This window comes from Cnephaeus nilssonii (assembly GCF_951640355.1).
Source record: "Cnephaeus nilssonii genome assembly, chromosome: 2".
In the NCBI taxonomy this organism is placed as follows: Eukaryota; Metazoa; Chordata; class Mammalia; order Chiroptera; family Vespertilionidae; genus Cnephaeus; species Cnephaeus nilssonii.
The window spans coordinates 32639858-32652047 of record NC_137073.1 but is presented as its reverse complement, the minus strand read 5'-3'; the positions used below and the strand labels follow the sequence as shown (position 1 = coordinate 32652047).

Genomic DNA, 12190 nt, shown 5'->3' with positions numbered 1-12190 from the left:
GATCAGAGAAAATTAGCAAGGGGATAGGTGCTTCAAAAGAGAATAATTGACTATCAAACGATGGAGAGAGGCCGTGAGAAAACCTCTGGGCCCTTAACTCCATTTGCTTTTTGCAGACCCTTGTTTGCTGAAAAAGTCCAGTATCAAGGACTCATACAAAGCTGTGGAACAATTAACCACAGGCAACCCCAACCTTTTAGCTTGTTCAGTGCAATTATAACTTAAAAAAATTAAATACAGTATAAGGCAAAACATTTATTTTCATCATTTTTAATTTTTAATTTATTTTTATTTTTTGGTTAATCCTCACCCTACAATATTTTTTCCCATTGATTTTTAGAGAGGGTGGAAGGGAGGGAGGAAGGGGAAGAGAGTGAGAGTGAGAGCAAGAGCAGAGAGAGAGAGAGAGAGAAACATCGATTGGTTGCCTCTTGTATGCGCTCTGATCTGGGCAGAGATCGAACCTGCAACCCAGGTATGTGCCTTTGACCAGGAATCAAACCCATGACCCTTTGGTTTGAGGGTGGTGCTGTAACCACTGAGCAACATCAGCCAGAGCAGTTTCTTTCTTTCTTTCTTTTTTTCCCCAAGGTAAAGCCCTTTCCCCCACATTTTTCTGTATTTCCGGTTCCCTCAAGTTGGTGTTGTGCTGGCCTCACAGACACATGCCAGTGTGGTGGGTGTGCCCGAGGTCAGGAGGGCCACCCCGCAGGTCTCTGCCATCACAGGAAAGCTGACTAGAAGCTGCCAGTGGGGCGTGAGGAAGGCGCCAGGGTCTGAGTCAGCCTGCACTGTCTGTGCAGCCAGTTTTCTTGAGTCCACGCAGAGTGCTGAGCTCTTTCCATTGTGTCTAGTTCTGAGAACAGCTCTGTCAGGTAGGTACTTTGCGGATGAGGAAACCAAGGCTGGGAAAATGTGGGTGATTTGTTTAACTGGGCAAGTAGGTGGCCGAGGTGGGAGGTGGAGCCAGGCTTTCCTTTTTCTGCCTCCACAGCCCTGCGGGACTCTGCAGAGCTCATGACCTGTGCGTCAGTCCCGGTGGGCGGTGCCGTGGTTGAGGGATGCTCAGAGGGAGTGGGATGTGGGACAACTTCCAGAGCCCCCCGCAGCCCCCCACTTGTGTTTCCTGGGTTGGAGGAGTAAGCAGCTCTTTCCTCTGCCCACCCTGGATGGGAACACAGGGCCTTGGGACCGATGCAGGGCTCCTTCACCCCGAGAGCTCACAGGGACCCACCAGTTCCAGGCCCCAGCTCCTGGGCTGGGCCCTTCCCTATCTCTGACCACAGCACTCCACCGTGTTCCCATTTATGGACACCGCCTCACCAGGACTGCGGAAACCAGCCCCCTCCTTCAGTCATTTCCCCAGTCCTGTGAGTGACGGTTGGCCAAGCCACCCTGGTCCCCACACACACTGCAGAGTAAAGGAATCCAGGGACCTTAGGCGTTGACTCAAAGCTCCCCATGAACGGTCCAGTCAACAGAAGGCAGTCAGGCTGAACCCTGCTGTCCCTTCCCTGTCACCGGTGGGCTAGCCCCAGGGAGCCACACACAAGCAGATGAGCTGGGGCTGCACACCAGGTCAGGCACAGTGGCCACTTAGAAAAGGAAAAAAACAACAAACAAACGGGTGGACTTTGGAGTCACACAGACCTGGGTCTGAATCCTGAAGACTCCTCTACTGGATGTGTGGCCTGGGGCGGAGCCTCAGCTGCCTGTCTATAAATTGAGGAGGCTGAGCTTTTCCTGCCGGCCATCCTGCGTTGTTTGAAGACTACCCAAGGTCCCAAATCTCATATAGTCTGTGAACACTATCATGTTAGGTCTCAGGCAAGTCTGGTTGATGCAGGGCCCCAGCTCTGATATTCGGGATCCACGCCTGCTCAGGTGCACCAGGAGCTGGTCCCCTCCCGCCCCACCTCTGTAAATCAGTGCATCCTGCATCTCTTCCCCAGGAAGTGAGCCTCTGAGCTAGCGGGACCCAGCTGTGCCTGCAGCCAACCTTCCAGTGACAGGAACTGCCGGGCTGGGTCATTTCCCCTGTGTCTGAGGACACGCATCAGGCTCCAGCTGGGCTGGGTGCCTTGAGCAGGCCACCACCTGGAGGCTGGTCTCCCCCTCCTGCAGCCTCCCTTCACTCGTATGAAAGCCTTCTCTCCATGGCTTCCTGAGTGGGTCAGCAGGGCAGGATCCTCAGCCTTTTTGCATTCTAGTCAGATTAATTCCCCCAACCTGGAAAGTATTCACAATTTTGGGTCCCTAATTCCAATGATGAATAGAGATTAAGAACACAGGTATATATATGCTCTCAAATGACAACCCTCCAGGGGAAATATGCTATAAAAGAGGACATCTTGGCCTTAGCTGGTTTGGCTCAGTGGATAGAGCGTCGGCCTGTGAACTGAAGGGTCCCAGGTTCAATTCCGGTCAAGGGCACATGCCCGGGTGGTGGGCTTGATGCCCAGTGGGGGGCATGCAGGAGGTGGCTGATCAATGATTCTCTCTCATCATTGATGTTTCTCTCTCTCTCCTTCCCTCTCCCTTCCTCTCTGAAATCAATAAAAACATGTTTAAAAAACAACAACAAAAACACACATTACTCTTTTTTAAAAAAAAGAGGACATCTTGGGTCAACTGACAAAATTGGAGTATGAATGGTAAACTGGGTGAAAGTATTGCATCAATGTTCGGTTTACGGAAGTTGGTAACTAAATCCTGGTAATGTTAGGAGAATATCCCTATTCTTAGAAAATAATACATAAAGTATGTAGGGGTAAATGATGTACACAACTTGCCCTCAAATAGTTCAGAAAAAATTATGCACATATGTTTACATACATGTTATACACTCATTCATTTACACACTTATAGGTAATGCTGTACACACATGAAAGAGAGAGGGAGAGAAAGCAAACAATAAAACATGGGGTAAAATGTTGCAATATGAGAATCTGGCTGAAAGGCATATAAATGTTCATACTATTTTCATTTCTGCAACTTTTCTATAAATTTGAATTATTTCAAAATAACATTGAAAAAAGAGACAACCACCCTAACTGGTTTGGCTCAGTGGATAGAGCGTCGGCCTATGGACTGAAGGGTCCCAGGTTCGATTCCGTCAAGGGCATGTACCTTGGTTGTGGGCACATCCCCAGTGGGAGGTGTGCAGGAGGCAGCTGATCGATGTTTCTCTCTCATCTATGTTTCTAATTCTCTACCCCTCTCTCTTGCTCTCTGTAAAAAATCAATAAAATATATTTTAAAAAGAAAAAGAAAAAAAGAGACGATCTCCTAACCTCAATTTTTTTTGGCCTTTTCAAGGCCAATGTTATTTGTTTTGGGGTTTTCCATTTTAAACCCTCACTTTCTGGGTTCATGTGGAGGCAGAGGCTGATAACACAGTAATACTACGTCTCCAACCAACTCTGCTTAAACTTGGAATCATTTTAGGTCACAAGGGACACCATTCAAAAGGGAGGTGTGTGTGTGTGATAACTGTGTGTGCATACATGCCCCTCAATGAATACACACATCTGTCTATCTCCCTCTGGTCTCTGCTGACTGATTTAAACCTGGAGATGCCAGCCCCAATGCCTACAGGGGTCAAACAAGTATGTGAATGAGTGACAAGGGCCAGGCATAAGAAAAGTCAACTAGAAATACAAGAAAACATTCTCGATTTTTAGTGGACTATAGTGAAGCAAAAAATGTCATAAAAACAGGTATGATACTGCAAATTATATTTGTGAGTCATAGTGAAAAAACACACACAGAAAAACAGAAACATTTAACAATTCATTTCCCCATCTCAAAATCCCTTGGGTCTACAGGATTGCAGTCTTATACCCCATGGGGCATTGCGGGAGCATGCTCTTCATGTCGAGATGTGGAGGACGGAGTCCCACTGGGAGTCCTTTAACTCCGAGCAGTATTTCGTTTTGCTCAGTTTCATAATAGAAAACAGCTGTTCACAAATGTAAGTACTCCCGAACATGGAGAGAATCTTTGCGCAGTGGCTCTTGTATCTCGGGTAGCTACTCCAGAGGTGCTTATAGAACTCGGGGATCCCCACCTTGTCGTACTTGGTCTTCAGCACCATGTTGCACTGCAGCTCAATCACCTCCATCTGCAGGGCTTCGTGGATGCTCTCGATCTTCACGGAGAAAGGGGAGCTGAACAGGGTCAGCTCGCTCTCGTAGAGTTTGAAGTCAGACAGTCTTTTCTGGAATTCGGTCTTCAATTCCACAATTTTGGGAATGTAGTTCAGGCTGTCACTTTCATTTCTGGAAACCGATTTCAGGGTGGGAAAGTGGGCCAGATTATTCCTTGCCAAATGGGTTTCCCAAAGGCACAGTTTTGCCAGAAACGCCCGAATCAGGTCGTACATTTGCGTCACGATTTGTGAATGGCCTTGGAGAGAGATGCTCAGAGTGTTCAGATGCGTTGTCATGTCGACCAAGAAGGCCAAGTCTCTGACCCAGTCTTGAGAGCTCAGCTGAGGCAGGGGCTTTCCTCTGGACGACATGAAGGAATCAATTTCTTCCAACGATTCAAAAAACCTCTTCAGCACCAGCCCACGACTGAGCCACTTAATCTCCGTGTAGTAGAGCAGGCTGCCATACTGGCAGTCCAGTTCGTAAAGCAAAGTTGTGAACTCGCTGTGGTTCAGGCCACGGGAGCATATCCAGTTCACGGAGTTCACGACCACGTTCATGACGTGGTCCATCTTTAACCTCTGAGCGCAGAGCGACTCCGGGTGAATAATGCAGCAAACGGACTTCAGGTCCGAGCCCTTGCAAACCGTGGCCACCTTGGACTTCAGTTTTGTGACAAGTCCATTGTTCGCATCCACCATGGCAGGGGTGCCCGTGGAGGCCACGCTCACTAATTTCGACCAGTTGATATTGAACTTTTTAAGACTTTTCTCAACACGCAAAAATATTTCATTTCCAGATTTTGTGCCTGTCATGGGCACCGTATCCAAAAGTTCTTCCGACACATCAAAATTCTCATCGACACCACGGATGAATATGGCCAACTGGGTGATGTTATTAATATCTGTGATCTCATCGATCGCAATCGAGTATGCCACAAACGACCTGATTTTTTCACGCAACTTCTCCCACAAGTTCCCAGTCACGTCTTCCGCGGGCTGCACGGCGGCGTTGTCGTTTGGACTCACATTTGCAAACGATTTTTTTTGCTCAGGACACACAATTTCTGATGACCCTAGGAGATACTTTCTGAGGCCTTTTTTTAACTCGTGAAGCTTCTCGTCGCGCATCTTCTCCGTGTACTGGTCGTAGTGCTTACTGTGGTTGGTCTGATAATGGCGTCGCAGGTTGTATTCTTTTGACACAGACATGCTCTGTTTGCATATTAAACACGTAGGAATATTCTGCACTTCCACGAAGAAGTACGCTCTCTCCCACTTTTCTTGAAATACGCGGCCCTCTAGGTCTATCTTTCTTTTTCCCACTTTTGGTAAAGGCATAAAGAATAAAGAAATAAAGAAATATTTCACTTTCCTTTAACTCTGCTATCCGAAAAGCAGCAGCAAAAGCATGATGGTAAGCGGAACGGAGAAAGCGGGTAGGGGTGTGGTTAACTGGAGAGTAACCCACCCCTGCAGCCAGGGACGGTGGACCCTCAGCCCCAGCAAAGGGCTGCCAGAGGGAAATGAGGCCAGACCTTCAGATTTCTAGAGAAAATCTGGAAATCGGTTTTCATGAAAAAGTCCCAGGCTTTTTAAGAGTGGACAGATGACCATTTTTAAACGGTATGTGAGCCAAACAAAAGACATCCTGGTGAAGTTCAGCAAGCAGCTCTGTTTGCCACATCTGGCTTAAATAGGAATGATTTGAAAGTACATTTGCATTTAATGTATTTTTTCTCTTGATTCTCAAGAGAACTTTATAATCAGAGAAGGGAGCAAGCGCAGAAGGCGTATGATTCACCTGTTGGGCGTCACAAAAGACAGGTGAGGGCCAGAGAACCGCACAGAACTTAACTTGTTTTAAATGGAAAGAACCTGGCCACGACGCAGGTAAGCTTTACTTCGAAAGAACAGACATAAAAACTCACTTTCGGTAGACTTTCAGGAGCAAATTAAATGCTTGAACTTCACATCAAATTAAAAAACATATATATGCAGAGACAGAAAGTCAACTTAGTGGCTGGTATGCCTGGGCCTGGGGGTGGGAACGGGAAATGACTGAAAATGGGTAGGAGGAGTGTCTGGGGGCAATGGAAAGGCTCTTCTATCAGATAGTGGTGATAGCTGCACAACTCCCCAAATTTACTAAAAATCACCGAATTGTGTGTACTCTACACGAGTGAATTTTCTGGCATGTAAATTATGCCTCAATAAAGCTATTACAAATGTAAAAATCATTTAGCAACCACACTAGTTTAGGACTAATAATTGAGCCTTTCAAAAGAATGCTTTAGTTTCCAAATTTTAAGTGAGGAGGTTCCCTGGTGATTCAAGCTCTTGAGAACATCTCTATACCTTCTGCCTCACTTACCCTATAGGATAGTAACTTGCCTGTAAGAGTTCCAGGGGAGACATTAAAAATATTTAACCAGCAGAGTGCCTGGGGCATTGCTCAATCAGAACAGATGTCAACGTCAGCACTGGTAGGGGGGCTTGGAGGATTCTGGGAGCACTGCTGTGCCAGGTGGTACCCCTTTTAGTTCTGAACTGTGGGAGTTTGGGGGTAGGGGCCCCAGGGAGTAGGGCTGGGGTGGCCAGGAATCACTGTCTACCAACTGAGACGGACTAGTTCAGTATTATGATATGAGGCCCAACGACAAGGAGCTCACATATCACACACAGTTTGTTGTGCAGCAAGGTCCATCAAACTCATGTGTGAGAAAAAATGCCTGGCTAAGGCCCTGGCTGGTTTGGCTCAATGGACAGAGTGTCAGACTGAAGGGTCCCGGGTTCAATTCTGGTCAAGGGCACATACCTCGGTTGCAGGCTCCTCCTTGGCCTGGGCCCTTGGAGGCAACCAATCGATGTGATTCTCTCACATCAATGTTTCTCTCTGTTTTTCCCTCTCTCTTCCACTCTCTCTAAAAATCAATGGAAAAATATCCTCAGGTGAGGATTAAAAAAAAAAAAAAAAAAACCTGGCTAAGAAAATTCAAGGAACAGAATTAAAAGACTTTGCAACAAGTAGGAAAAAGAAAGTGCGTATAAAGAGCAGCATGCTTTGCGCTAAGGTTCAAGAAGCAAGGACCCCGTGGTCAGTTCCCACCGAGACACTTCCCGCTTCACAGCGGCTGCTGGAATATCACCCCCCGAATACTCACCGTTGTTAAACTCAAGGCCTGGAAGTGGTCTGAAGAGAAAGAGATATTGGTGAATGAAACAACGTTCATTTTTCCTCTCCTGTCCATTTAGTTCTATTTGACAAACTTTGGTGAGTGTCAGCTCTATGCTACTGCAGTGGGATATAAAACGGAGACAGCTGCCCATGATCACCAAGAAACAGGAACAGGGCCCTGGCCAGTGTTGCTAAGTGGTTACAGCGTTGGCCCGAGTACCAAAGGGTTGTGGGTTCCATTTCCGGTCAAGGGCATGTACCGGAGTTGCAGGTTCGATCCCCGGCCCCTGGTCAGGGTGCATGCAGGAGGCAACCCATCAATGTGTCTCTCTCATATCGATATTTCTCTCTCTGTCTCCTCCTTCCTTCCTCCCTTCCATTCTCTCTAAAAATCAATGGAAAATAATATCCCTTGGTGAGGATTAAAAATAACAATAACCAAGGAAACAGGGACAGGGACACACAGCTCACAGAAGCAGAATATGATCAAATGACTTGAGAGGCAGCACGGCACAGCAGTTGACTGCAGGGACCCATCACCCACCTCCTGGGGTAAAAGTCCCTATGCCCCCTCATCTACTGCAGGCCAGTTACTGTCTGCAGATGCGTTCTCATGGCCAAGAGGGGAACTCTCACTTACCTAAGGACTGTGAATTTGATAAATTCTGCAGCATCCAAGATCCTTCTCAGGGAGCTGATTTCCAGGTACCCAGGGGCTTTGAATACCACCCCCGGGGGCATGCCATCGATGACCACGCAGCCAGGGTTGAATGTGATTTTTCTGTAAGGAACTTTCACGGGGAAATCCACGCCAATGGCTTCCCCTGTGATGAGACAACAGCAAAAAATTAATTGCATTCATCACTTACTTAACCCAAACTATGCTTTATCTTTAATGTTAGGATTTAAAAATCATTCACAGCAAGTGACAACAATGGTGATGAGCCATTATTCTGTTAATTTCCAGGAGTACTACAATGTAAGAATAATCTTACTGATTTTGAAATTGGCAATGGGTAGTATAGCAGACTCAGTTTCTCAATCCATCAAAAAGGGATTATCGTAGTATCTACTGAAAAAGGTTTTTGTGAGGATTAAATATTTAATCACATGTTCAGCATTAAAAATAATGCTCAGCCATGGTAAGAACTCAGTAAATCAAAGATAGCTATTATTATTATTTTAATTAGTGTTCCTAGGTAAAAGCTTTTCAGTAAAAATAACACTCATTTTGACTATAGCTCCTTCACAGAAGATCAGTTTCTTAGATAAAGTATTCGATTAAAAAGAACTATTTAAATATATAAATTTTGGATATTTAACGATATAAAAAACTTACCAAATTTTCGACTAAAGAGGTCATTAACTTGTTCTCTTAGTTGCTTTATCTTTTCTATGCTTGATAATCTCTCCTTCTCATTATCTAAAATAATTAAACAAACAAGCAAACTAGGATTATTAATGTATTTGCCCCAAGAAAGCTGTTAGAAGAAATGCTTGTTAGCATATGAAAAAGCACTTTAAGTGGCTTATCATTCAGTTTAATTTTGGCAAAAATTGAGCATCTTGGAAATTTGTAAATGGAAGCCATTACATTACAAAGTTATATTTTCCAAATTATAACTCCATATAAACATACTACATACTACTCTCAGGAACATGTTCAATATTATGAAAGACAAGGATGTCCACTTTCACCACTACTCTTCAACATTATAATAGAAATCCTAGCCAAAGCAATATGACATGTAAAAGGAATAAAATGTATTAAGATTAGTAGAGAATATTTTTCAATACTTAAAATTTTTATTCTATTTAATTTTGAATAAAGCAACAACATGGTTCAAAACTCAAGAGATATAAAATAATACATAGTGAAATGTCTCTCTCCCATCCTCATCTCAGTTCCCAGTTTCCTTCTCTGGAGAAACTATGCAATTAGATTCTGTTGTTGCTCTCTAGATACCTTTTACATACACTTATTCAGAAAAGGAGATTACTTGATGGGCAGCAAAAAAAAAAAATTTCACTCCTGTGGCCAAATCCAATTCAATCGTAGCTAGTGATTGGAGTTGTCTGCTTTGAGGTGTATTTTCCCATTAATGCCAGGGCACAGCTGGGAGAACAATATAATTGATTAACAATGTTTGATATAAGCAAGATATTCAGTGAGTGGGAATCTGCAGCATATTTTATATTCCTGGATTGTCATCCCATAATAAATAGGATGAACTAAGGAAACAACAACACAACTCCAAGAGACTAATTCATGTCAGAAAGTGTTTAAAATCTAACAAAATAAAAAATGTAATATAAATTATGATGAAGCCAGATAAACTTCCATACCTGGAATTGTCACCTGAACGATGTTAAGATCTTCAACGCCTGCTGCAGAACTTGCAGTATTGGATGGATTTGTGTTTCCTTAAAACAGAATTGAAATTTAGAACTTACAGAAAATTAGGCCAACCCACCTCTAAAAAGTCCAAGTGCCATTACTCAGAAGCCCAGAATGAGTTTTTTTAAATCTTGAGGACATTTAGCCGCAGGAAAACAAGATGGCTTGGCATCAGTTGATATTTGAGTCTCTGCAGTTTAATCGTCAAAAGGGGATTTTGACCATTAAACTGCAGATTTTAAAAGAAGGATGTTCAAAGGTATATTACCTTTGTTGTTATTCTCAGTTTAAAAGGGGAAAAAGAAATAAGACATATAAGTGTGTTCAATAGGACATTTAAGTAGCAGACAGACATCCTATGAAAAACGATTTAACAGTCACAGAAACGCTCAGACGGGGCTAACAGTAAAAGCAGAGTTGATGTTATCAAGTTTTTTGGTCAAATGATAAATACAACCTTCACGTGAATTCTAGGTGAGAAATATAAATGAGCCTATCTAGTCCTATCCCAGGAACTCAAAGCTCAGTCCATGTGTGTGTGAATGATCCCTTGGGAGTTTGAGATTATGCATCTGAAGAACAAGACTTCAGACAGACACCAGGAGCCACAGCAGCAACAAAGTACAGGTGAATCAGCACGAATCCCTCCTTACGAATGGAGTGCTGAGCAGGGCTAACGCCCTGGGGCAGGAGACACCTTGGCAGGGCCTCTGGTGCCTGCCGAGCCTGTCCTTCCGGTGTGTCCTTTGTTGAGGTGTTTGGGTGATGCTCTGGTGTGGTGTGAAGCTGGCCACCAGGTGCTGCTTCTGGGGCCTCTTAGGAGGGATTTTGGGCGCAGGCCAGGTTCGGTCACTGCCTATGTCCTGCCCGGGGCCCCTTGGTATGAGCTTCAGTGATCTGCAGATGGTTGTCACTTGTGCTGTGCGTGGAGGTGCCCGGAAGAGGCTGGCTGCAGCTTGTCCAGGCTTATTGCTGCTTAACAAGAGGTACAGTGCACGGTGAGGCCAGATGCTGCTCGTATGGGGGGTGTGGACCTTTTAGAGATTTTAGTCAAGTCCGAAGTATGAGCCAAGACGGGCCGTTTGTATGGAAAAGCCAGTGGAAGCAGCTTGGGTGGGCCTGCAAGTTGGGTAGGGTGGGGTCTCAGGGAATCAACAGGTCAGGGTGAAGGGTGTTAGCCAAGTTGGTGGGGACTCAGATATGGCACTTGCCTGGGCCTGCAGGCTGTGGTAGGAGGGAGGGCTCAACAAAGGAGCAATGGTGTCTCCCGGCACTTTTGTCTGGGAGAAGTGTCCCTCTAGCCCTTGTCCTGAAACCAGACAATTCCGTTTCTTTCCATATGTCCCTGGCACCTTTCGAGCTGCTGCCCCAGCACAGGAGCTAAGAGTAAGCGAGTCCCAGAAAGTCCATGCGTAGGCCCTTTAGGAGGAGCCCCTGGGACTCCAGCAGCCTCCGTCTCACTCAGCCACAATCTCTGCTGGTTTTCACAGCCAGGAGCTACGGGGACTTCTCTTCCCGGCACTGGAACCCTGGGCTGGGACCCCTCATCCTCATGGGGGACCTCTGAAGCCAAGAAACCCCTCCAGATTTTAAACTGTCACACGTAGGTGTGGGACCAGCCGTCTGCAAGTCCGCCCCTCCTACCAGTCTCAATGTGGCTTCTTCTACACGTCCTTAGTTATAGGACTTCTGTTCACTAGACCTCAGGGGGTTCGCAATGATGGCTGTTCTGCAGTTTAGTTGGAATTGGGATGTGGTCCTGGGAGGGGCAAGCACAGCACTTTCTTACGCCACTATTCTGACTATATTAATTTCTCTAAACAAAATTGAGATCCCACTGTAAATTGTGATTTCTGTTTTGGGTATAACTTGTCTTGAGCCAGACAAGCGTGTTTCTCACTGAATGTACTGTGAGCATTTTTCCAATGGATCACCACGATCCATCCTCTACCTGCTAGACACTTAAACTGCACCACTTTTTCTCTGTTATAAATAATGACGGGAGGTTTCCTCCCCCATAAAATAAACAACTTCATGAAACCATTTTTAGAATTCAAAAAAGTGAAGTATGATGGGATAATCAAATTAGGGTGGGAATAATCATTCAATTTCAAAATTCCCCTAATCATGGGAAAACCAGTTTAGACCCTGTGATATTTCAAGGTAAGCAATATCTCTAAGAAAAAAGGACTCACTCAGGAAAAAAAAATTACAACTTCAAGGGCATAAATGTTTATTTTAAAAGTATAATTTGTATAGTTTATACACTATTGTCCAAATACTACTGTCTTCTTGTTAAATCATTTCTGATGGAAAAATGATAAAATTGCAATTTTATAATTACAATTTTACTAATTTAATTCTATTTTATAATTCAGATTTTACTAATTCAAAATCCCATCTGTTCAGATAAGTGACATTTTATTAAATGCTAGGATAGAATTATATACCTTATTTATATACA

The 12190-nt window shown here is 44.6% G+C and overlaps 1 protein-coding gene across 1 annotated transcript in view; it reads right to left on the bottom strand.

The window, feature by feature from the left end:
* Positions 1-2608: 2608 nt before the first annotated feature.
* The window catches only part of LOC307107525 (general transcription factor II-I repeat domain-containing protein 2), a 45367-nt gene continuing 35785 nt past the window's right edge, over positions 2609-12190 (bottom strand). Inside the window, exons 11-15 of the mRNA XM_079784769.1 lie at positions 9675-9752; positions 8668-8751; positions 7969-8152; positions 7315-7343; positions 2609-5475 (exon numbers count right to left, since the gene is read on the bottom strand). Coding sequence (XP_079640895.1) covers positions 3872-5475; positions 7315-7343; positions 7969-8152; positions 8668-8751; positions 9675-9752 — 1979 coding nt within the window. The 3' untranslated portion in view covers positions 2609-3871. The remainder of the gene's footprint in view (positions 5476-7314; positions 7344-7968; positions 8153-8667; positions 8752-9674; positions 9753-12190) is intronic.